The sequence below is a fragment of the Alternaria metachromatica genome, assembly GCF_023757995.1.
Source record: "Alternaria metachromatica strain BMP 0045 chromosome Unknown scaffold_5, whole genome shotgun sequence".
In the NCBI taxonomy this organism is placed as follows: Eukaryota; Fungi; Ascomycota; class Dothideomycetes; order Pleosporales; family Pleosporaceae; genus Alternaria; species Alternaria metachromatica.
In genome coordinates this window covers 1,274,749-1,299,062 of record NW_026055496.1, presented here as the reverse complement: position 1 = coordinate 1,299,062, position 24,314 = coordinate 1,274,749, and the positions used below count along the sequence as shown (strand labels likewise).

At 54.0% G+C, this 24,314-nt stretch overlaps 8 protein-coding genes across 8 annotated transcripts; 4 read left to right on the top strand and 4 right to left on the bottom strand.

Annotated features, from left to right (window-relative positions):
• Positions 1–346: 346 nt before the first annotated feature.
• Positions 347–1,020, top strand: RPS12 (40S ribosomal protein S12; the record flags this gene model as incomplete). Its single annotated transcript, XM_049330318.1, has 3 exons — positions 347–349; positions 471–798; positions 896–1,020. The coding sequence occupies 3 exons, from the start codon at positions 347–349 to the stop codon at positions 1,018–1,020; spliced, it is 456 nt and encodes a 151-aa protein (XP_049190814.1).
• An 808-nt stretch (positions 1,021–1,828) lies between these two features.
• On the bottom strand, positions 1,829–5,030 carry J4E83_003380 (uncharacterized protein; the record flags this gene model as incomplete). Its single annotated transcript, XM_049330317.1, has 3 exons — positions 1,829–3,931; positions 3,979–4,076; positions 4,124–5,030. The coding sequence occupies 3 exons, from the start codon at positions 5,028–5,030 to the stop codon at positions 1,829–1,831; spliced, it is 3,108 nt and encodes a 1,035-aa protein (XP_049190813.1).
• Positions 5,031–6,675: 1,645 nt separating this feature from the next.
• Positions 6,676–8,581, top strand: J4E83_003379 (uncharacterized protein; the record flags this gene model as incomplete). The annotated part of the gene is made up of 2 exons (XM_049330316.1): positions 6,676–8,160; positions 8,210–8,581. 2 exons carry the CDS (start codon positions 6,676–6,678, stop codon positions 8,579–8,581), a joined length of 1,857 nt encoding a protein of 618 aa, XP_049190812.1.
• A 376-nt stretch (positions 8,582–8,957) lies between these two features.
• On the bottom strand, positions 8,958–12,070 carry J4E83_003378 (uncharacterized protein; the record flags this gene model as incomplete). Its single annotated transcript, XM_049330315.1, has 3 exons — positions 8,958–9,017; positions 9,165–11,419; positions 11,527–12,070. The coding sequence occupies 3 exons, from the start codon at positions 12,068–12,070 to the stop codon at positions 8,958–8,960; spliced, it is 2,859 nt and encodes a 952-aa protein (XP_049190811.1).
• A 339-nt stretch (positions 12,071–12,409) lies between these two features.
• EFG1 (18S rRNA maturation protein) lies at positions 12,410–13,366 on the top strand (the record flags this gene model as incomplete). The annotated part of the gene is made up of 2 exons (XM_049330314.1): positions 12,410–12,776; positions 12,840–13,366. 2 exons carry the CDS (start codon positions 12,410–12,412, stop codon positions 13,364–13,366), a joined length of 894 nt encoding a protein of 297 aa, XP_049190810.1.
• Positions 13,367–13,486: 120 nt separating this feature from the next.
• J4E83_003376 (uncharacterized protein) lies at positions 13,487–15,344 on the bottom strand (the record flags this gene model as incomplete). Its single annotated transcript, XM_049330313.1, has 3 exons — positions 13,487–14,810; positions 14,862–15,158; positions 15,337–15,344. The coding sequence occupies 3 exons, from the start codon at positions 15,342–15,344 to the stop codon at positions 13,487–13,489; spliced, it is 1,629 nt and encodes a 542-aa protein (XP_049190809.1).
• Positions 15,345–16,206: 862 nt separating this feature from the next.
• On the bottom strand, positions 16,207–18,949 carry J4E83_003375 (uncharacterized protein; the record flags this gene model as incomplete). The annotated part of the gene is made up of 5 exons (XM_049330312.1): positions 16,207–16,302; positions 16,354–17,493; positions 17,544–18,519; positions 18,572–18,884; positions 18,940–18,949. 5 exons carry the CDS (start codon positions 18,947–18,949, stop codon positions 16,207–16,209), a joined length of 2,535 nt encoding a protein of 844 aa, XP_049190808.1.
• A 716-nt stretch (positions 18,950–19,665) lies between these two features.
• J4E83_003374 (uncharacterized protein) lies at positions 19,666–24,168 on the top strand (the record flags this gene model as incomplete). The annotated part of the gene is made up of 9 exons (XM_049330311.1): positions 19,666–19,832; positions 19,879–20,325; positions 20,375–20,464; positions 20,515–21,098; positions 21,148–21,229; positions 21,294–21,558; positions 21,609–21,623; positions 22,260–22,833; positions 22,886–24,168. The coding sequence occupies 9 exons, from the start codon at positions 19,666–19,668 to the stop codon at positions 24,166–24,168; spliced, it is 3,507 nt and encodes a 1,168-aa protein (XP_049190807.1).
• Between the last annotated feature and the right edge of the window lie 146 nt (positions 24,169–24,314).

Genomic DNA, 24,314 nt, shown 5'->3' with positions numbered 1-24,314 from the left:
GTGACGTAGCCTCGCTTCTGATCTGGATGAGGGAACGCTTTGTGGTAAGTTGAACTCCTACAAGGCCATTTGCTCATTAGCCTTCACTGTACCTAAGTGAAGTGAGTGCACCTTCTGTAATATACAACCTAATTCTGATAATCACTCCTTTGTAGACAGGAAGCAACATGACTTTCATCATCTTCTGATTCTGCTGGAAGTGCTGGTTAGCTTGTCCGTGCGCTAGCATCTCTTCAGGCTAGCGTCTCCACAGAGTGCGAAATTCGAGCCGCCGCAGAACTTCGAACTTCCTTATCACCACAACCAACTCTCTTCGAGGAAAGTCGACAGATAGAAATCATCAATCATGGTATGTGGAATTTTGTCCCAGCTGCGATCCGAGCTGTCCGTGGCGCAACGAGAATGGCACAGCGCTCAGCACCGCAACCCCGCGCTTTACACTCCCAGAATATCACTGACGTCGCCAACAGTCGGACGGAGAAGACGATACCAAATCCCAAGTCAGCGCGGCCGCCGAGGTCGAGGTCTCTGCCGATGCATCCGGTGGCAAGGGCCAGATGAGCGTCCTTGAGGCTCTCAAGGGTGTCCTCAAGCTCTCCCTCATCCACGACGGACTTGCCCGCGGTCTGCGCGAGGCCTCCAAGGCCCTCGACCGTCGTGAGGCGCACATGTGCGTTCTCAACGAGGCCTGCGAGGAGGAGGCATACAAGAAGCTCGTCGTTGCCCTGTGCTCCGAGCACAAGATCCCCCTCATCAAGGTTCCCGATGGCAAGCAGCTCGGCGAGTGGGCCGGTCTCTGTACGTTTTATCCCGTGGTGGAGTGCTGAAGATTGAAAAACTTTGCGCGCGATACCATCCACTGTCAAGATTGAACAACGACTAACAACATCTACAGGCCAGATCGACCGTGAGGGTAACCCCCGCAAGGTCGTCAACTGCTCTTGCGTCGTCGTCAAGGACTGGGGTGAGGAGTCCCAGGAGCGCAGCATCCTCCTCAACTACTTCCAGACCGAGCAGTAAACGTGCCTCACCCGCGAGCACGATGCCCATCAACACACGAACTGTCTCGCACAATCCACCTTCCGCTGCATCGATTCGGTCGCACGTCGGCATGACACGGAGTTTGGGAGGGATGGAAGGGCGGATATAGGGTTCACGATGTGATGGGTTGCATGGATTTAGACAGGTCATCAGGCCATGATACCAAATGAGAAAGGATTGAATGAACGTCAAACTTGCATCAGCTTGTCCAGATGCTACGTGAATGTGCTGCTGTCAATGCGAGATGGTTTGAAGCGGGATGATCATGCAGAGAATGAGGTTTCACATTTTGACCGGTGTGAGACTACATCGATACTATTTCTTAACAACTTCTTCGTGTGCAGCTACATCTAAACGCATGAGCCTGCAAAACGCTCCTCACCACCTTCTCACGCCATCTTCGTCACCTTGTTTTTTGTTGACAGAATAACCCGATCCACTATAGACACCTCACATATCTTTCTCGATTTGGCGAAGACTCTGACCCCGTGAAAGCTCCATCTCGAACGGGCTCTCCTAAAATTACGCTTTATGTCACTTGAGATCTCATCCCAACATGTCATCTCAATATGTCAAACAGAAATCAGGAAACATCACAATTCAAAATCCGCTACATCCCAATGATAATTCTATATTCTTGCCAACACTCCCTCACTCTACATATATATTGCGATCTGTCTGACAATGCTGATCCCTTGCCACATGCTATGCAAACGCTTCAAAAAAAGGTACAGGAGGTAGATAGATCTAAACCTTCACAAACTAAGCAAACTCAAACAGACGCTGCTTAGACGTCGCGAACGGTACGACGAGGAATCTCCGTCTCTACCATTTCCAAGCCGCTCAAACTGGGGTACCGCTTGCTGAAGGTGTCGACGTCGAAGTCGTCACCACCGTCGCGGGCGATGGGCGGGAGTGGCTTCTCTTTGGTGCCTGGGGTTAATTTCACCGGTGATGCTTGGCCGGAGGCTACTGAGCCGCCGGTCTGCAGATTTTTGGGCTTGGGAGCCCGAGGAGGGGGACCGGAGGGGTTGCGCACGTTGATTGTGGGCGGTGCGGAGGCGGAGGGTGTTGGTGGAGGCATGTTGGGCCGAATCGAAGACGGCTTCGCGTACGAGAGATCTTGAGGTTGTTGTGAAGAGACATTCATGGGCTTACGAGCAATGGTAGGTGGCTGCCTTGCTCCGCTTTGGTCTTGGGGCCGCATGGGTAGTGGCTTTCCGGTGTCGGTGTACTTGCCGTATCCCTCAGCTGTGCGGTTGGAAGCTGCTGGCTTGCTGCTTTCATCGAGCAGGTTCTTGACGCGGTTTTGGATGGACGAAGCTTTGGATGGGCCGCCTTTGGGCTTTCCTTGCCCTTGCGAAGCGACGCGTTGCTTGTACTCTGCTGCCGCAGCTTCAACGCGGCGCTCTTCTTCAGCCAACTGTCTCTTCTCAAGTTCTCTTCTCACTTCTGGTGATAGATCCTGCGTTTCGTCGATCTGGCTGCGGTCGTCGTCACTCAAACCACCAGTAGCTTCGGAGCCGGCAATGGGAGTCAAACCGCCCTTGGAATCGATAAGAGGGTCGGTTGGTGTCATGGGCGGCTGATCGCGTTCGTGCTCAGGCGTCTTCGTGGACTCAAAGCGACGGAAGGCATCACCAAATCTTCCCTTGACGATGTTCGTGATGCTGCCACGTTTTCCGTGTTTGCCTTGTTGGCTACTTCGGGAGCTACTACGGCGGTGTTTGTGACCATGCTCATCCTGTTCGATGGAGCGGAGGAAATCAACGCTTGACCTGACGTTCTTCTCTTCAGGTTCAGAGTCATCGATTGCGTTTGATGTGACGCGGCGTTGTAGTGATGGAGCGTCAAAGTTACGACCAGGTGTCATTTCTCGATCACGTAGATAGTCCAGGTTCGACTCTACATGCATGCTGGCCGGGCGTGCATTTGAGTTTGCAGATCTCGACCGATCAATGGCGGAGCCTAGGTCCATATTAGAGGGACGCTGGCTTTCTAAGGAGGGTCTAGATGAAGCCGGGGATTGAGGGATGCTGAGTTGAGATTTGGATCTCGACTCGAAAGAGGGCCGTGCTGGCAAAGCAAATTCGGGCCTCAGTGAAGGACTGCTCAAGGGACTCCTTGGACGAGGTTCTGACGCCTGTTGACTCAAAGCACGGTTGTGGTGCGATGACAGAGGTACCTTCCAGATGGGCCGGTTGTTGACATCGGGGAGTTTCTGCTGGGCTGGAACGGGAGATGCTCGTGGGGATGTCTGTACGCCAGTAGAGACCATGCCAACCCGCTGTGGGATAGGCGACTGTATGCTTGCGTTGTCATTGCGCGGACTGTCTTTGGCTTCGTAGGGCTGTGGTTTTCTTAGAGAGGTGGTCCTGGACACACCCGTGGAGGACACTGCGGCCGAGGGCTTTACCCCAGGTGTTGAGTCGACCTTGGACAGCGGCGGTGACGCAAAAGCCTCATCTGCAAGCGCATCTGTCACCCGCTTGGTAAGTGCCGGGTCGGAAGTCGTTGGCGCTTCACCAAACTCAAACTTCTGGCCTCGATCATGCAGTAATGAAAATTCATCCAGAGATGGGAAGCGCGACGCAAGCTCATCAGCCGCAGCTCGTCTGACCTGGACGTCCTGCGAGTCTAGTGCAGCGAATGGGTCGGATGTTGTCCCTCTCATAGGCGACGGACTTGGCCTTGCTGCCGCTGGAGGGGGTTGGGCTGGACCTGTGGGCCTGCCTCTTCTCATCGGTGTAATGTCTGGTACTTGCTGTACCTGCACTGTAGGTGCCACCCTTTGCAGACCCACGACAGGAGGCGGCGAAGAGACCTGAGGCTCGGTAGGGGGGAGTTCCTGGTTCCGGCGGGCTTCTGACTGTGTTCTGCCAGAGTAGATCTGGCTAGTCTTAGCATGGGGCTGTGCAGCCAATATGTCAAACATACGTCTTTGATAGGAATGGGACGGTGTCGCATCGAACAGACTTCGGCGACGACCTGGTAGATGTTGGGTCTGTGTTGTGGGTTCTCTCGCAGCATCGAGCCTGTTCCTAATCAGCTTTCGTCCATGACCTAGTCTTGCTGCGCATACCTATGAGCTTCTTTATCCTGTCAGAGAACTGGGGGTAGGCTGGGTACTTGAACGTGGCGTTCAGAATAGCCATCTGTCCGACCTCTTCAAAAGGTGTAGTATAGTAACATAGCTTGTACAATAGTACACCCAGCGCCCAGATGTCGCTCTTCTCGTCTATTGGCTGCTTGCGGTATACGTCGATCATTTCCGGACTGCGATACTGTAGTGTAGTGTGCCGTTGCACATCGTCCTCGATCAGCCTCCCTTCGGCGGCAGTTGTGGCGGCGGGTCTCGGGGGTGCGGTGGATCCGAAATCGCAGAGTTTGTATATCTTGTTGCCTCCCACGGTGGTAATGAGGACGTTTTCGACCTTGAGATCGCGATGGAGGAGCGGCGGCTTGAGGTAGTGCATGGTAGCAACGCCCTCGACGACGTCTGAGAAGATGTGCAGAATCTCAGGCTCGGTCAATCTATGCTGAAGCCTGGTGTTCATGAAGTCGATCAAGCCGCCTCCTGAGCAAAACTCCATGAGAAGGAAGACTTCATAACCTCCTGTCTTCAGTTGTGAAGCATGCGAGTCCATGTAGGTGACGATCTTGCTGTGGCCTTTGAGCTTCTTCATGGTCTCGACCTCGGTCCTCATGTTCGCCAGTGCATCTTTGTCCGCACAAGCTACCCGCTTCAAGACGGCAGTCTCGGGGGTTCCATTATCGGACTTGGGCACGCGGACGAGGTAGACGTGCGCGAAACCACCCTCGGAGAGGTACTTCTCGATGGTGACACGGTGGTTGCCGACCTGGACCTTGGTGCCGGGCGCAAAGGTGCCCGGGGGAGCATTGGAGACGGCGATGGGCGCGGGAGCGCGGTATGCGGCCTGCTGGGCCATGGGATGGGCGGCCGAGGGCGCATAGCGAGCGGTGGACATGTTGGGCGGTGAGGGAGCCTGCTGCGGTGCAGGACAACGACGAGGCTATATTTTGCGCATCGAAAAGACGACAGACAGGGCGGGGGTGGCTCTCAAGCGCGAGACGGGGGGACGGGTGGTGAGGTGGAGTGAAGGTGGCATGCCTGGCGATGCTTGTGATGGTACCGTAGGAAACGGACCCTTGCATCCACGAGCGCATGGACGAAGCCACACCAACGTCACAATGTATCTTTAGACCGCGACGCCTCGGGCATGCACGCCGGGCGTGGACGTGTCTATTTACTCTCTCTGCTCCTCAGACGACTATTTCAGTATCACGGACTCGAGGAAGCCGTAGTCCGGGCATGTAGCGCCAAGCTGGGGCACTTTATTCGGTAGAGTACGTGGTTTCTCTCCCGACGTGTTCATTGGGCACAGCTTGATGTTCGCAGCCAGGTCAACCTACCACCAAGACGTTTCGTGCAACATTACGATTTCTGAACGCATGCGAGCTGGTTGGTTGCTTTGGTCAATACATTCGTCCACGGACTGGCTTGGTGTGACATGCTCCAGAAGGTAGCAGATGTTGACTACGCCGCGTAGCTTGATATGTGTACAGCAGGAGGTACAGCAGGAGGTACAGCAAAGGTACTAGGTAGACTATCAGATATCCCAGCCCCATGATTCCTTCTTCGACGACCTCACAGATCGAATAGTTAAAAGAGAGGGCGATGTGAAAAGCCCAAGACAACGGCCCTGTCGATCTCTAGATCTCCAGATGGGTGTACCATGGATGCAACAACTCGAACAAGTACCGAGAGATCTAGATGCACATGCAGACGCAGACGCAGACGGCAGGTTCCTGACTGACGCGGCCGATGTCATTGCGAAGTTGCTTTTGTTGTAAACCCCGGATGAGGGGTCCTTGTGTTCAAACACGCAAGTGAGCAGGCAGTGACGGTGAAGGAACACCAACTCGATCATGGCAGGCATAGGCGCGGGGTCGCGGCTTCCACAACAGTCTGCCGTACGACCTGCAGTCATGGCAACATTGGACTTACTGCACACGACGCGACTTGGACGCGGCTGTGTCATATGACGATGGCGGGGGAAGAAGACTTAGGCGTGGACGGTGCTAGAGCACATGACGCCGTGGTAGGGTGCAGGTCGGGGGTGAGGGCGGCCGTGATGCCGACAGCAAACATGGCAAAGCGTTGACCCTGCAGTGTAAGCGCGGTGGAGGAGGAACAGAGGGATCGTCGTGTGGGAGAGGACTGAGGCAGACGAGGACGTCGTGTTTGGACGGGCGGCGAGCTGAGTTGCAGGGAAGGACCTTGGCGGGATGCGACGATGGGCAGCGACCCACCCATGACTGCCCAGACGACTTGACCCTTCCCTCTCTACCTCCGCACTGTCGTGTCGTGTGTTGTCGCCTCGCCTGTGCCTATTTAGGAGCGTCAAGATAGTCGCCTCCTCCGCTCTCGTTTCCAGACCGCACTGTTGTTGTTGTATTTGTAGAGTAAGCGGGCTGCCCCATACACCCGCCAGCCGCCGCGTATACCAGCACACCGATTGTGCCCTTTAGACGCTGTTCCACGCCCACCGCAATCACGCCTGCCCGTCTATATAAACTGAAGCCCCCGCGACTCCTGACACACCCGGTACCATGGCCGAAAACCCACGACTCGCCCGCGTCCGACAAGGCACCACGGCGCGCTCACGACGGCCCCAGAGAGACGCCAGCACCTCGCGCTCCGACTCTTCCGCCTCGACCTCGCCCGAGCGCGGCTACGACGATGAAGACAAGGACTCCATCATGCTGCAGTCCAACGACTCGCTCTCGTCGCTCGCGCCGTCAGTATCGCCCGACTCGGACGAGGAGGCTCGCCGGCGGGCCATCGAAGAGCAGAACCGCATCTCGCCCGTCTCCCGCCTACCCGCCGAGCTCATGATCGCCGTCTTCGCAAAACTCTCCTCGCCCGCCGACCTCAAGAACTGCATGCTCGTGTCCAAGACATGGGCTGGGAACAGTGTCGGTCTGCTCTGGCATCGTCCTTCAACGAACAAGTGGTCGAATGTCAAGAGCGTCATAAAGACGGTACAGACGGTCAACAGCTTCTTCGACTATAGCAGTCTGATCAAGCGTCTGAACCTGTCCGCTTTGGGCGGTGAAGTCAGTGACGGGACGCTGAAACCGCTTTCAAGTTGCAAGCGTGTTGAGCGCTTAACGCTGACCAACTGCTCACGACTGTCCGACTTTAGTCTGGAGGCCATGCTCGAGGAAAACCGCTACATTCTCGCCCTGGATGTCACCAACGTCGAGTCCATCACCGACAAGTCAATGCTCGCTCTGGCCAAGCACGCAGTCCGCCTGCAGGGCCTCAACATCACAAACTGCAAGAAGATCACGGACGATTCGCTCGAGGAAGTTGCCAAGAACTGCAGACATCTGAAGCGCCTCAAGCTGAACGGATGCTCGCAACTCAGCGACCGGAGCATCATCGCCTTTGCCAGGAACTGCCGCTACATCCTCGAAATCGATCTTCACGACTGCAAGAACCTCGACGATGCCTCCATCACTACGCTCATCACAGAAGGCCCCAACCTCCGCGAGCTACGATTAGCCCACTGCGTCAAGATCACCGACCAGGCCTTCCTCCGTCTCCCAGCCGAGGCTACCTACGACTGCCTGCGTATCCTAGATCTTACTGGTTGCGAAGAGCTACAAGATTCTGGCGTCCAGAAGATAGTCCACGCAGCTCCGCGACTGCGCAACCTGGTCCTCGCCAAATGTCGCAACATTACCGACAGAGCCGTCATGGCCATTACTCGTCTGGGCAAGAACCTCCACTACATACACCTGGGACATTGCGCCAACATCACAGATGTCGGTGTCGCGCAGCTGGTCAAACTATGCAACCGCATACGGTACATTGATCTCGCATGCTGCATTGCTCTCACCGACGCCTCGGTCATGCAACTCGCTGCTCTACCCAAGCTCAAGCGCATTGGCCTGGTCAAGTGTGCCGCCATAACGGACCGCAGCATACTCGCACTCGCCAAACCGAAGCAGATCGGCTCCAGCGGGCCCATCGCACCCAGTGTGCTCGAGAGAGTGCACCTCAGCTACTGCACCAACCTCTCCCTAGCCGTAAGTGCCCCACCCAAGATAAATCCCGTGCCGTTACTGACATGAACAGGGCATCCATGCGCTCCTCAACAACTGCCCCCGCCTGACCCACCTCTCTCTCACTGGCGTCCAAGCTTTCCTTCGCGACGATCTTCTCGCCTTTTGCCGCGAGGCACCCCCCGAATTCAACGATCACCAGCGTGAAGTGTTCTGCGTCTTCAGCGGCGTTGGCGTACAACGTCTGCGCGTCTTCATGAACACCAACGGTGGAGACGACGTTGACAACGAGGACAACGCTTTCGACCTCAACGACGGCACCATGTACCACGAGGAAGAGGATGGTGACAACATGGTCGTTGTCACCGCACAAGCGAACATAATGGCCATTGACGAAGAAGACGACTTCGGCAACGACGACAGTGAGATGGCAGGGCAAGATTAGGAAATCTGCGCATCGCGCGAGCATCGAAGGCGGTCAACTGGACAGCCGTCGAACGTTTTCCTGATTCTTTAGTGTCTGCATCGCACATTTTAACTGTTCGCAGTCGCTTTTTCCGCATTTATAGAGGTGTTTGGACGTGTCAGTCATTTTGGCATCATTAGCGGCGCTATAGGATATTATCGTTTCTGTAAGGGTACAGAAACGAACAGTTGGTCTTGACAAGCCGCACCTCGGTGGCGATTATACCCTTTTTGCGTTTCTTTAGCTTTTTCTTGGTACAATAGCGCGTATAGGGAAGACTTTGAGATCTCCAGACCAGGAGCATCACGGACAAACGGCCGCACAGCTTCTTAAAACTATATCTGTTTACTCCCCACTACTTTGGTACACTCCTTATGCTGAACTGTGCTACCTTGTTACTGAAAGCATGCGAATCCTAAGCGAATATGCAAATACAAATCTTCTCTCACTTCATCAACCCACACATGCACCCACAGTCCGGCACAGGACACATGGCATGTCTAGCGAACCAATCCCTCGCATGATGACCATGAAACCCATGCGTACAATTCATACAAAACACCATCATCCTGCCCTCCTTGTCCTCTCCCTTGAGCGTCTCGTACGCCCCCTGTTTACTCGGATCGGGCGAGCCCAACCACAACATACACAGCGCACACCTCGGCATCTGCGCCGCGCAATTCGGACAATGAAGTCCAGGCGTGCTAGCTGCAGATTTCTGTTGCAATGGTGCAGCAGGTTTCCCAGCACCGCCACCAAACGACAACGAAGCCGTTGCACGATGCGTCGTCGTCGCCGTGGACGGCGCGTTGTTCATGCCACCCGCCTGATGCGCAGTAGGAAGCAGCCTCTTTGTACTACTCCTCGGATCCTTCCTCAACGCGAGATTCTGCTGGCAGTTCAGACACCTGAGCGTCAAGCTCGGTTGACTGGGTTTATTCACACTCCTTCCCTCGCGCGTTACACTGAGTAGATTGTGTTCTTTGACGTAGCGTGTGCGCTCGAGGAACGTGCGCCAGATCTGCTGTTGCTCGAGATACATGTCTTTCCAGAGGGTCCAGCGCGGGTCTTGGATGTAGAGGGGGCAGGCGCGGGAGAGGATGAGGACGGCGTTTTGCAGGCCGGTGGTGGGGTGGTGAGAGATGTGTGTTTGGAGGAGGGAGAGGGAGCGCGTAGTTAGGCCTGTGAGGAGGAGGGCGGAGATGTCGCCTTGGGCTGTTGCGGTTGTTGTTGTGGTGGTGAGGAAGGTGGTTAGGGAGGCGTCTGGCAGGTATTTGAGGGCGACGGCTACGCGGTCGGAGAGGGTGAGTTGCGGCATCGAGACTACGCTTGACCAGTCTCCTGTGATGAAGTAGGTGAGGAGTGATTTTAGGTAGGCATCGCTGGTCATGTCGGCCATCCAGGCACAGGCTTCTCTTTGCTCGGCTGAGACCCCGGAGGAGGGCGAGGCGCAGGCTATAACGGCCGCGAGGCCGATGTCATCTTGTGGAAGTCTCTTGCTTGTGAGACTTGCCCGGAGGAGGGTTAGTGCGATGTCCTTATGTCCCTGGAAGACGGCGAGAACGATCGCTTTGTATATCTCGCCTTCATCTATAAGCCGTTGACAGTTTTGCTCTACGCCGGCTTTCTCGAGGGGCCAGCCGCAGAGACTGAGACACAATTGCCTGTTCTCTGGATATTCTGTGTTCACGCCTTCGAAGATGGTGAATTCCATAGCCTCGACTATCTCTTTGACTGCATCGCTGAACATCTCTTGACTCGTCTTTGTATCCGGATCGATGAGTCGTTCGTCATACATCGTCAGTTCGTTTGCCCATATTGAGCTGACTCCCAGATATTTGAGATCGAGACCGTTACCCACCATGCCATCTCCTGCGGCATGCGCATCCATGCGGTCGATCAGCGTCCACACATCAACCAGCCAGGGATCGTTGTGGACAATAGCTTTATTCTTGGCACAATCGAGCGAGTAGCCTTCCTGGACACGGCGTTTGGGTGCCTGGAGGACGGCTAAATAATCAGAGAGGGGAATCTTGAACTCGGGGAACGCAAGGTCGAGAAGGTCCTCATGCATGTGATGGCTGGGGTGTTCTGTTGACAAAAGAGGTAGGCTTCGTTGGCTGTTGCTGAGGCTCAGTCTATCGAAACTGGCGGAGAGATTGGGCTTGTGATCATGTTCGATATCGTACTTGTCGCCCAGTGCTCTGTTTTGTACCTGGATTAGATCCTCTGCTACCGTACCATATGGCGAAGTCGGCCTAGCGATGCAGGTGCGATCTTTGTATATCTCTTCCAGCGCACTGACGTTGATACGAGGTGGTATTGGTGGTACTCTGAGAACTTCGACTTCTCGATTTGAATGTAGAGCTAAAGCACATTGTCCACCGAGCGGGTTTCCCGTAGTCATAAAGTCGTATGCCACGACGCGCTCTTTCTCATCGTGCCGATGCTGTTTGTCGTGTGAGGCATAGCGTAGATGATGTGTGGCTTTGGTGTAGTATGGAGACGCCCATGCTCGAGCGAAAGGTGTATCTGCTGTCTCGGAAGGTTGATGAGAGTGTTGTGCTAATTCGATGATCTTGAATTCTCCAGTATTGGCGAGTACTCCAAATGTGCCTCGCCTGGTACCAGAGTACCGAAGACTCCATATAGAAGCCGACTGTGAGTTGTCCACGACTGGCTTGAACTCGAGGACGGCGCCTCCACTCGCATTATCGTTGGACGCTACTCGTTGCTTGACGAAGCGTGTGTCCCAAACAGTCACCGTTGGGTCTCCTGCCGTCCCCGCTGACAGAAAGTAGTTTTCGTCCAACGGGTCTATGGAAATGTTGTGCACCTGACGTGTTTGGAATTGCGCAATGCCCGCCGTGCTAGAGTCTATAAAGAATGAGCAGGGGATATTCACTGCTTCATGTGTGACCCACCTCTGAGATCGTATATACGCACGTATTGCCTGGAGACGCCGGCGACGAGCATATCAGGCTGTCCATTGAAGAACTTGATGCTAGAGATGGCTTCTGAGCTCGCAAGCTTCTTGTACGGTTCATCCTTGGCTGTGACTCGCGAGTCGTTCATATCGTAGATGTTGAGACATACATCATTCCTGACTCTATCCAGCCCCGTAGCAAGTAGATTCTTCGCGCTGAATGCGATGGAGTTGCATTTCCTCTGGTGTCGTATCGAAAACGAGTGGATGTAGTCGTGATCAGGCTTGTCCGGATCCAATGTAACGATTGTAGCCTCTCCAGAAGCAGAACCCACAGCAACTACACTCGGATCCTTCTTCGACCAGTCGAAGGCCGTGTAGTTTGGCAGCTTATCTCGGATGCATATCTGCTTATAATTGACCTTGCTCTTACTAAACTCTTCGATTTGACACAAACGTAGCCTATTACCCGCGACATCGATAATCAAGAAGCGAGGGTTGTCTCGTGTCGAGTGCGGCGACCATCTTATCGCAGCTTCCATCTCACTGGCTGACTATCGCGATCCCGCGATGATGGAAGTTCAAGGTCCGAAAGCGGAGTAAGGAAGCCTCATGAATCAGTGAGAAATGATCTGAAAGAGCCCGGAGGGGATGGTGTCGTGTGCATATTGCAGTACAGTCGACTTTGCTAAGTTACCGTGCAAGTGGAAGACATCGGGAGCATGCAGGTGGGTGAACGCCAGACGCGTGATCTCACTTGGCGCGCATCGGGCGGTCTAGCAACCTTAATTCTGCCGCCCCACTAAAACTTCCCTTCGTTCGATCCCAAGATTTCCGCAGTCAGCCAGCAACTCTCAAATCCCAAATCTCAGCCAGCCACCATGTCGCAAAAGCGCAAGCATGCCGAAGCGACCGAGTCGTCGTCCTCTGCCCCCAAACCATTCAAGAAGCACCGCACCTTCAAGCCCGGCCAGAGCCATCCCAAGTCGAAGAAGCGGCCGCACGTCTCGAGCGACATCGACAAGAGCACCAGCACCAACGCGCTCAAGAGCCGTATACGAGACCTGAAGCGACTGCTTGCGCACGTCGACAATGTAGGCGACCACAAGATGTCAGCGGGCAACAGGGTGGAGAGGGAGAGAGAGCTCGAAGCCTGTCAGCACGAACTGCAAGAGAAGCTGGAGAGCAGCAGAGAGGCCGAATACAGGAAGAAGATGATTGGAAAGTATCATCACATAAGATTCTTCGGTATGTCATAGATTGCGCATGGCACATGGGAGTCAACACGAAGCGATTGCTAACGCGCCTCAGATCGTCAAAAGGGCACAAGGATACTCAAGAAGCTGAAGAAAGAACACGAGGCCGAGGAAGACGAGGCGAAGAAGCAAGGCCTAGCGCGAAAGGTGCACAACGCTCAAGTCGATGTCAACTACGCCATCTATTACCCGCTCATGAAGCCCTACGCGTCTCTATACCCAAAGTCGAAGAAGGACAAGGCCTCAGATTCCGACGAAGCAACTGAGGGGGATACCGATGACAAAGCGAACCGCGAGGTCGACGGGCCAAAAGGCGACTTGGATATGTGGAAAGCCGTGGAGGAGGCGATGACAGCAGGCACATTGGATGCGCTTAGGAATAGCAAGGAGGGCATGCCCGCTGCTGTGCCCAAGAAAGAACCGAAAAAGAAGGCACAGCCGCAAGTGCAACAAGCAGTCAAGGTCAAAGAGAAGAAGGTGGAAGAGAAGTTGGCGGCAGCCAAGAACCGTCGCGAGAGGAGAGCACTCGGCGTGCAGGCCCAAGAAGAGGCGGAGGAGAGCGACGGTGGTTTCTTCGAGTAGTTTCACGGCACGGAAATCCGTTCATCTGCATCATATACCCGGCGTCCAGTCGCCAATAAGATTGTTCTGCAGCAAAACTCGATTACTACAGAATCTTCACGTACTTCAAGACCCATCCTCCTACAACCCCCTCGTCGCATTCCCACCCCCATAGACCTTGACCGGATGCGCTTCAGTATTGTAAACCCACTCATTAACCCCATCTTTGCCAACCTGCCACTCCGCCTCACCAGCCTGAATCGCATAGCTGTACTTCAACACCTCGGCGAACCAGAAGCTCTCCTGGAAATCCGTAAAATTACCTCCCCCAACCACATTCACGTCCTCGATAGAACTATACCCACTGCCAACCCGCGTCGTCGCATTAATAGCAACGAAAGCATCCCACGCCCAGTCCTGGTACTTTGAATCCGAAGTCGCGCGGTAGGCGTAATAGTAAGATTCTATGACCTCAGGACGGAGTTGGTAACCCGCGTTCTCGATCCAAAATCCAGTTTGATTGAAGAAGGAAGTTTGGTTCGCTGGTACGGCCGAGGTGTTCCAGGAGAAGACTTCAGGTCCAACGCGTGTTGCGGTTTGAATGTACGTCTCGTGGCAACCGTTGACGAGTTCGAGACCGAAATCGATGTAGTCTTGTCGGTCGAGGACTTGGCCGCCTAGGATGAAGTTTCCACCGTCGAAACAGGCGAGATGCTGGGATTCTAGGTCGAGCGTCGTGTTTTCAAAGGCTGCGAGGAAGGTTATGTCTGGTCGGGGGGCTGGGTGCGAGGCTAGATTCGCAATGGAACTGTCTACGGCTTTGATCCAGCGTTCTTTGAGGAAGCTGTAGCGTGGGTCGTAGATGTACATCTTGATCAGGTACTCGTAGAAGGAGTCGGCGCCGCCTACCCAGCCTCCGACTGCGTCGTTGAATTGCCCGGTCGTTACATTGATTCCCATGCCGAGAAGTCCAGGGAACGGTTCGGCGAAGTCGGGAGATGGAAAGAGTAGGTATTGTTCTGCCTTTTCAGCTAGATCCGCATATGTTTGGTTGCCGGTGAGATCGGCTAGGCGTACCCATTCGAGGATCAGTGTGCCGACAGTTGCGAGTCCGTTCTCCTGATCGACGTTGCTTCGGTTGTTGAAAGTAAGGATGTTCCAGGGTATTCCTGTGGGTGTCTCGAATGCGTAGGAGAGATTGTTGGCCAGATTGACGGATTGTGTGAGAAGGGCTTCTACATTTGCTGGATCGTCTGCGAGGTACGCCAAAGGACCGGAGAGTAAGTCATAGCCGGACAGCATGCCGCCAAGGTATCGGATTGTGGTCTCGAATAGAGAGACAGGATCCTCAGTATACGCGAAGTTGATGCTGGGGATATATTCTATGATTTCGTTCACGATGTCTTTCTGGCCCATGATGAGTGCTGTGCTGAGCGCGTCTACGGCAGAGGCACCCCATCCGTTCCTGAGACCATGTTAGCAAGACTTCCTTGAAACATGGATATTGGGTACGTACCTCGAATTACTTCCGTTGTTGCTCACAGGCCTCAGCTCATCCATCGGGAATGCATACTGGCGGTATCCATCCCAGCTTATTCTGAAGGTGTCGATCACGGCTTGTGCTCTCTGATCAGGCGACACAGGGTCGTATGATGGTGGGGTGGTCTCATACTGCCTCCTCGGTAGGTCTACTGGTGTGTTCGATGGTAGACCCGACACCAGCGACAAAAAGACACTTCCGAGCGTGAGAGACGTGATGTGCATTGCGTTCAAGCGTGTGATCTTCCACAGACGCTTGTGGTCCCTAAAGCCTCTTGTATAAATATGTTGAATGTCAGGGATACCGTTCGGGCCGGTTGCTACTCAGTTTAATGAGAGACCAACAAAGTTCGGGTATGAATATCTTCACCGTCTCCAATGAAGACGAAAGTTGAAACAAGTGATAGAAGGGTGTGTCCAAGTAATAGAAGCAGATCTGAGAGGTTAAGCACCTGTTCATAGTGGAGAATGACCAAGACCCGTCTATTGGCAATTGCATCACGTTCCCTCTCTACTGCAAGTTGTGCAGCCAGATCCAGGACTTCGGGAATATCGGGACACCATTATAACGTCCCATGCAACGCTGAATAAGGAAGGTAGTAGCTCTATGCGGGCATTAACAGATACTGGCAGCAGGCATTGTGAAGCTGGGTACCCGCGATCCCCTCGTGCTAATGCGAACCGAACTTCTTGGGGCGCATGACGGGACAGGGTGACCGCTGTAGTGACAAAAGTGAGTGGCTGGCAAGGTTTATAGCATGCAGGCGCTGGTGCGTGCTATCATGTCGATCCCAGAATCTGTGTTAATCCCTGGTCGTGCATCACCTGCTGCCGTCGTCGCGATATGTGACACAATGATGTTCTCTCGACACAAATCGTTCCTGAATGGGCAGAAGTTCCGCTTCGGAATGGTTGGTGCAGTGGAGAAACAGTTGTACAGGAGAGAGAAGCGACCCAGCAGATCGCGTTCCTGGCAATGGCGGGGGGATCTACCGGAAAAGCGGGCGCGGATGGCTTGAGGCGCTAATCCCGCATCTTATTTCCACCTCTGTCGGGTTATTGCGACAGGTGCAGAAGGCGGCTTCTGCATTTTATACAGGAAGATTAGGCGCCCCCCGAAGTAATCTTGCGATCCATTTCGAGGATACACTAACACTAAAGAACCCGCCCTGCGCTCAGCACTTCATATATGCTCCAAAGATGCGCGCACGAAAATCTTGCGCTGGATCTATTCTATTCTGCATGTCATCATCGCTCGGGTATGTCATTTGCTCTATACTGCTCGCTACTTGAAGATTTTACTACCAAAGTGTGCTTTGCGATCATGTCGGCTCGGCCCAGTCAACCTGCTCTGTCACTGGAGCACCACCTGCCGAGTAACTGATCTTGAGTCGGAGCTTTAGCCTTGCGGGCGGGGGCTAGGTATGTTAGCACGTTGTGCTTATAAAACGTATCTGAGAATGACTTACCCCATTGACAGCTGTGACCCTCATTTGCTGGGTCGCGTCTTGGCCCCCCTCCAGTTCACTGGTACTGATAGGTTGTAACTGCAGCTTTTGGCTCTTTGGTACCGCAGCTTGTAGATTCACACCTGACAGCTGGCCAAAGCTTCCAGTATTGCGGAAACGTGCGAGAAGTTGCACGGCGTTTGCGTCACGCTTGAGCTGGAAGGTGATCTGTAGGTCGTTCTTGTTGTATGCTGGATGCGCGGGTGGGCCTGAGGCCACCGACGGTGTTGAAGCTTGTGGTGGTGGCGAGGACATACCACCGAGTCCGCCCAGAAGGTCCATGGAGTTTCCTGACGGCGGCGCGTGAGACTGCGCTGGGGCTGGAGAACTGCTGGCTCCAGAGTTGAAGAGGTCCATGATGTTGGCCACGTTTGATTGTGGCGCCGGGGAGGATGTCTGAGGCGGTGATGAAGACCCGCCCATGATGTCTGCAAGTAAGTCCTGGCTCTGTTGAGTTCCATTGGCCGCCCCATTCATGCTAGTCGACGGGCCTGCATCGCCCATGAGGTCCAGCAGCAAGTCTTCTGTCGCTGCTTGCGCAGGTTTCTTCTTCGCAATCTTCGACTGTCGCTTCTTGGTAGCTTCGCCCAGGACTCGTGACTCTTCGCGGATTTCAGGCGGTGGCATCTTCTCAAGAACGCCCCTCCTAATCTGGTCGTGACCGAATAAGTTTCCGTATTCGGCTGCACGCTGTTGAATCTCAACGTCAAGGTTTGCCGCGTATCGTTGTAATAACCGTCGTAAACGCTCAATCTGAGCAGGATCGCTCAAACGTGTCGTCAATTTCATAGAGGCTGTGACGATGTACTGTTGAACGATGAGGCCGGCGTAACTGCTACCGAGGATGGTTTCGAAAAGATCGACGACGTCGCTTTCTTTGACTTCCTTGACAAGCTCTTCCTCTTCGTACTGACCACCTCTTAGCAGTGCATCGCCGTATTCTCCGATGACCCAGGAACCGGCTAATGTGAGACCCTCCTGTGTGATGTCTTCCTTCAAGGCCGCATAGAGTTTCTGTACGGAATAGGTCTGGAGGTCAGGTGTGGTAGCGATCAGTCGTACGAAGGAGGACAGAATCTGCTCTTTGACATAGTTTCCAGCCTGATGCGTACGTTAGTTACATGCAGCTTACAGGAACATGACTGACTTACGAGTTTCAACACGCGCAGCATGGTATCAACGTGCCACCTCTTGTTTGGTGCGAAGCGGTCTGCTGCGACACCGATCTGAGAGGTCATGACAGGTTTGAACTCGTTGTCAGCAACTTCCAAGAAGGCAAGGAGCTCCCTTATCAGTACTCGCACATTGCTCTCGTTGATCAAGGTAAAGCTGAGGTCAAGCGCTCGCCGTCTAATACTAATATCAGGATCCCGTAGACAATCCAAGATGGTGTTGCGGTGTCTCTGCACGGCGTTTGGTTCGACTGCGACAACCTTGATCAGTGTGTTGAGCGCAACATATCTGATGTTGTTGTCACGGTTTGACAAGAACTTTCCTAGGATGTTGACACCGAGCACGCGGAGTCCAGAATCTGCTTCGATATCGAGGATTGTAAGTACCGCCTCGTATAGGATGGAGTTGCCGACGTTTTTCGACGAGTCTGTGTTGGTTGCGACCTGGGCTAGGATGTCGTTGATCTGTTCGCTAACCTGCGCATCGCCACGGGCCAGGACTCGTAGAAGCTGGAGTAGCTTGCATTGTAGGAAAGGGTCTGTGATGCCAGTCACGTCGTGCTCGGGCGCATAACCAGACGATGAGAGCCCCTTCAATATCTTGACTAGGCTGGGCACCATGGGTCTGAAGATCTCCCTTACGCCGTTCTCGTCGTCCTCGACTTCGTCCGCCTCGCAGAGGTTCTCTACTAGAGTGACGCCACACAGCAAGACGCCGTGGTTTCGGTCTTGTAGTAGCAACTTGGCCTTTTCCAAGAAATGTTCCTGGAGGTCGGGCACTTTCCGACATATCCTCATGGCGCAGATCGCGGCTTTGCGACGTATGTATGGGTTCGCGCTCGATATTATCGTTTCGACTTCCGGGAACAGGTCTCGAGCCATTTCGACGGAGGCGATGTTGCCGAGCGTGCAGAGGGCGAGGCCGACGATATACTGGTTGGGGTGGTTGAGGTCGCTACACATTGTTTAGCATGTGTATCCATATCAGAGAGTGCATCATTGCCTACTTCTTCAGCGAGTTCGTCACCAGAGTCAGGACTTCCTGGTTCTCGTCCAGTAGCAGCATGGTACCCAGATATCCCAACCGCTTGTCAGCGAAGCGCGGAGAGGCCAGCAGCTTCAGACATTCGATCTGGCCAAAGTGTGTCCGCTCGCCCAAAGTAAAGAGATAAAGTAGCTTTGCGACATTGTTCCTCCTCACGTTGGAGTCGTGGCTCTCCTCCCTGAAGCTGGCGCGGATGGCGGCACTCTCTTTCTGCACAACCGCACGCTCGTCGGCAATTGTCTTTGCAGCGCGCACATTGCGAATGAACTGCTTCACTGTATATCCTTAGCACAAGTCCTCAGCTGCTGGGGGTCGCGGTGCTTGGCGTACAGGAAGCCATTGCGGTGGCCTCTTGGACCCCACCCGGACAGCGAAAGAGGTTTCGATGGGAAAGAGGCTGGCGAGGACGGGAAGGGTATTCGGCCGTCGATGGGTTTTATGGATCGGTCACGGGCGACTATGTGGATTGTCCTGACTGCGCGTTGGTAGGCGGAACGTTTGGGCGTGGCCTACAGCTGGCCGGGCCGTCATTTGTTCCAGAGTCCAGAGGTCGGACGCACATGCCACCAACAACGGGTACGGATGCCTAGACTCTACTCTACTCTGAACTCTGGCTATTCCTGATGCGCATAGATCCTGGCGGAATTTCCTAAGCAACCCCTGAGATATAACTACTTGCACGTTACTCTGCGTACCAAGAAACACGACAATGCCTGGCACTGCTCCCAAGACGCCCGCACTGACTCGCGCGGCCGCTGATGTAACCGACCCTTCGACCCTCAGTGCCAACTCTCCGAGTCGCTAGGCCACCACTACATCAGCAGACCGCATGTACTTGCATATTCCTTGTAGCATATATACGTATCAAATGCAGGCCTATTACCTCTCCATTACCTGTTTGTGTCGAGCGGTTGTCCGGAAGCCTCGTCTGCCACTCACTGCCCCATCTGACACAGCCAGTGACCCTGTTAGTTGCGGATCATAGTCTGGCCTGTCCACACTTGAATCCTCCTTCCCACTTCTCCTCCGTGACATGCGCATACACGTCTCCTCATAATGGCCGAGTCTACGTCTTTTGACGCGAATGCTCACAACGGCAACACCGATTTCCACTCGCCGCGACCGCGCAAACCCACGAGAATCGACCTGCTCAAGCCCCAACTCAGCGACGAGGCGTTTAACAAGAATGGCACGCTCCGGGAGCCCGGCTCAGGCATCTCTAGGTACATGAGCACCTCTCGCGACGCGATACATGGCTGACCTCAGCAGTGGAAGAAGCACACCCATACCCGACGATGCCCCGCCTTCCGTCCAGGCCTCATCGTCCGCACGCAGGCAGATACGCGCCCAGCACAAGCAGCGCATATTCCCTACCATAGACTACGTGGATCGCGTATCCCACTTCGACCCAAACAGCGACTATCATGACTTCCGCGGCTTCTTCGTCCTGTTCTGGATCGGACTTGCCATCATGGTCATTACATCGATGCTACGCAACATGACCGAGACCGGATACCCCTTTCAGATGAGACAGTGGGCGCTGTTCAAGGAGAAGGTTGTTGAGCTTGGCCTAGTCGACGGGGCCATGGTGTTCAGCACCGCCCTGTCGCTGCCACTCCAGAGGCTGTTTCTCAAACAGGGGTCTCTACGCTGGAACACGTCTGGCATTGCTATACAGAGCATCTTTCAGGCAATCTGGCTTGCTTTCTGGACTACGTACGCTGGCCCTGGTTATACATTGTACTGTAGACTGACCAATGCAAAGATACCCTTTCATTCGCGACTGGAGCTGGACTGCGCAGGTCTTCTTCACTCTGCACCTGCTTGCGATTTTCATGAAGATGCATTCTTATGCGTATGGCACCAAGTAACTAGAGCTTCGATTGTATAGCTAACCTTGTGAAGTTTCTACAACGGTCATCTCAGCGAAACTCTACGTCGCTTGAACGATCTTGATACACCCGACAAGGCCAGCAAGGTAGCTGCAGTGCGCTATCCAAGCTCAAGCACTCATTTGCACGAGATCCCGCAATCGCCCTCACAGGAGGAGCCCGACCCAAAGAAGGCAAATGCAGAGTATCTTGGCCAGCTGAGAGATGATCTCGCATTGGAGCTTGCTTCGCCTCTCGGTAACGTCTCCTACCCTAACAACCTCACCCTGTATAACTTTGTCGACTTTATCTTCTGTCCGACCTTGTGTTACGAGCTGGAGTACCCGAGGAACACCAGCATCCGCTGGTTGGAGGTCTTCTACAAAACTCTTGCCGTATTTGGATGCATCTTCTTGATGGTCATTACTGCGGAGGAGTTCATCCTCCCAGTGCTGGACGTATCGGCTGTGCGTCTCCAAAATTCCAAGGGTGCTACGGATTTCACGTTGATTCTCAGCGAGACTATCGGCCGTCTGCTATTTCCATTTATGATTACTTTCCTGCTAGTCTTCCTCGTCATCTTTGAGTACATCCTGGGTGCTTTTGCAGAGATTACACGTGAGTTTCCATTGCCAAGCCCAGCGTCCGATGCTAATATGAGTTGCAGGCTTTGCCGACCGTCAATTCTATGCAGACTGGTGGAACAGCTGCGACTGGTTAGAATTCTCGCGCGAATGGAACAAGCCTGTGTAAGTCACGTCCCTGTACGAGTCGCATGTGAGAAATATACTGACTGGAAGCCTTATGATTTAGACACCATTTCTTCCGACGACACGTCTACTCTGCATCAAAGAACCACATGTCGCGTCCTCTGGCCACAACAATCACCTTTCTCATCTCCGCATTGGCACACGAGCTTGTCATGGGCTGCATTACACGAAAGTTTAGAGGCTACGGTTTCGTTGCGATGATGCTCCAGATGCCGATTGTGATGTTGCAACGGAGCAAGTGGGTTAGAGGCCGCACTCTGTTGAACAACGTTCTCTTTTGGTGTAGCATGATCTTGGGGCTTAGCATGGTAAGCTATGAACTTCCGGCGTATATCCATGGAGACTAACAGTTTGACAGATGTGTGCTTTATACGTACTTGTGTAGTTCATGGATTGTTGCTTTGGAATAGGTTAATTTGCTACATTATCTAGACCTGCGAAATACCCCTCTCTACGTGTCCAGCACGTCTTAGATAGATAGAATATTTCTCTTACACTATATCCGCCTGGTGCGTTTCATCGAGTGCTATACCAAGCCAGAATGCTAGCAAACGCGAAGGTCGCAATTTCGCAAGCTTTGCCATATGTGACGTAGTGGCTGCCGGCGTATTCGTATGCAGGGCGGCCAGGGATTGATACGTCGGTGGCGCGGCGGGCGACCCCGCGTCACGCGTCGCGGATTGGGAAGAGCGAGCGACGTGCAGGGATGACGTTGCATCAATTATACCTGCACATGCAAACAACCGCCATATCGACTGGAGGCCTCGCAATTCAGCATAGGAAATTAGCTCGCCTAGTTTGCTACTCGTTATTAGTTCTTTCTCAAGCTCCATCTTCATTGCAAATCGAATCGATAATCGCAGGTAATGATTTCATCGTCCGTCACCGGACCCTGCTAGCTGGCACCACGGGTACCTCGGAACATTCACAGCACACAAATAGCTTGGGAGCAGCCACAAAGGGTCTAGGTATCCTGTGGCTTTGAATCCCTCGTTACTACCTCCCCCAGATCTTTCCAAGTCCCATCTTTCCGTCAGACATTATCATGTCGGAGCTACACGAAGCGCTCGCGTGCCTCCGGCCGAAGGAGTTTAGCGACGTCCCTACCGACAACCTCCAGACATTCCTATCCGAAATACTGGCCAAAGCAGAAGTGATCGCGAACTCTGTGCCTCCACCACCCAATGGAACGCCTTACGAGTCGTCACAACGAACCCGAACCGAGCAAGAACCTGCGACAGGCTCCAAAGACCTCACAATTTCCCAAGTCCGCCGGCCACCACCTGCGCCAGAGCATGAAGAGCTGCAGAAGTCATGGGGCAAGCCCGTGAAGCTAGGAAACAATGATGCCGCCACAGGCATGAGCGTCTACAAGATGGCCGGAAAGGACAGGCATGGAGCCTGGTTCTCGCGCTCGAGCGTCCACGAGGGCCTCGGGTTCGAGAAGTGGAAGCGCGCCATGAAGAGGGAGTTCCCGGAGAGTCTGGAAGTCCAGGGTGGCCCCGGCGAGGGCAACATTAGAGGCATTGGAGGAGACCAGAGACTAGAGGACATGACAGTCGACGGCGTTGGCCAATTGCAAGGTATGGGAGAGCGAATATCTCCAGTCGCCTATAGCAACTAACAGAGGCGCAGTCTACCAGCTATCCGCGCAATTCCCTGGCCCGACCTCACCGCGAGAGTTCATCACCCTACTCATCACCTCGGACACATGTCTTACCGATGCCTCCAAAGTCGCCAACTCAACACCGCGGCACTTCATGGTCGTTTCCATACCCTGTTCACATCCCGATGCGCCGCCGCGAAGCAACATGGTGCGAGGCTTCTACGAGTCGATCGAGATGATCAGGGAGATACCCATGGGCGACGGCGACGCAGAGACCAACCCTATCGAGTGGATAATGGTTACCCGCAGTGATCCAGGTGGTGGTATTCCTCGATTCATGGTCGAGCGGAATGTGCCTAGCAGCATAGTCCAGGACGCGGTCAAATTCCTCGACTGGGCGTGTGCTAAAGACGACGACGTCGATGCAGAGGGAATGGCAGGCCAAGACGACTCCGCAGAGACGCCCAAAGCGCACGACACTGGGCGAACATTCTCCGCGACTGACGCGAACGGTATGGGTGCCGGAGTAGGAACCAGCATAGTGGACAAAACTGGGGAGGCTGGCAGCCAATACAGCTTACAGCGCACAAGATCCGATAGCTCCTCAAGCTCGTCGTCTTCCGGCGATTCTTTCGCATCTGCAGAACAGTTCACTACTGCCCGCGAAGGACTCCCGATCGACCGAGAGATCCCGACACCATCAACTTCGTCGCAACAGTCCCTACCGTTGACAGAAGACAGCCCACACCACAAGGGCTTACAGAAGATTGAAGAAAAGAAGGAGCAGCTGAAGGCGAAACTCGACCAAGCGCGCGAAAAGCAGGAGTCGGGACTACAAGCTGAAAGCCAGAAGGCGAATGCGGACATGCAAAAAGCGAATGAGAAGCACGAGAGGGAGAAGAAGAAACAGAAAGAGAAGTATGAGAAAGAGATGCGCAAACTCGAAGAGCGCCGCGAGAAGGAGACAAAGAAACTGCTCCTCCGCCAACAGAAGGAAGCAGATAAGAATCAACTTGCCAAAGCTCAACGCGAGCGGGACGAGTTCAAGCAGCGCGTGGAGATATTGGAGCAGGAGAACAAGTTGATTAAGGAGCAGATTGGTGACCTGCAACATGAAAACACGACGCTCGTATCTCGGTTGGGAAAGACTCCCGAGGGCATTGAGATCCTGCGGTCGATCAAGGAGGGGGATAAGGGTAGAATAAGGGCAAGCTCAAGAACGAGTGTGAGCTCCGGGATGAGTGGAACGAGGAGCAAAGCTTCGAGTGGTTCGTCGAACACGCTACCTAGGGCTGGTACAACAAACTTTTGAGCCTGAGTACGGGTAGATGGCGTTGCTGTCTTTTCTTTTCTTCCCTTTATCCTTCCTATGAAGTACTATTAGCGAGTGAGCAAGGCGTAGTTCAGATGCGGGCTATGGGATTCCAGAAGGAGCACCACAATCGAGACAAACGATTG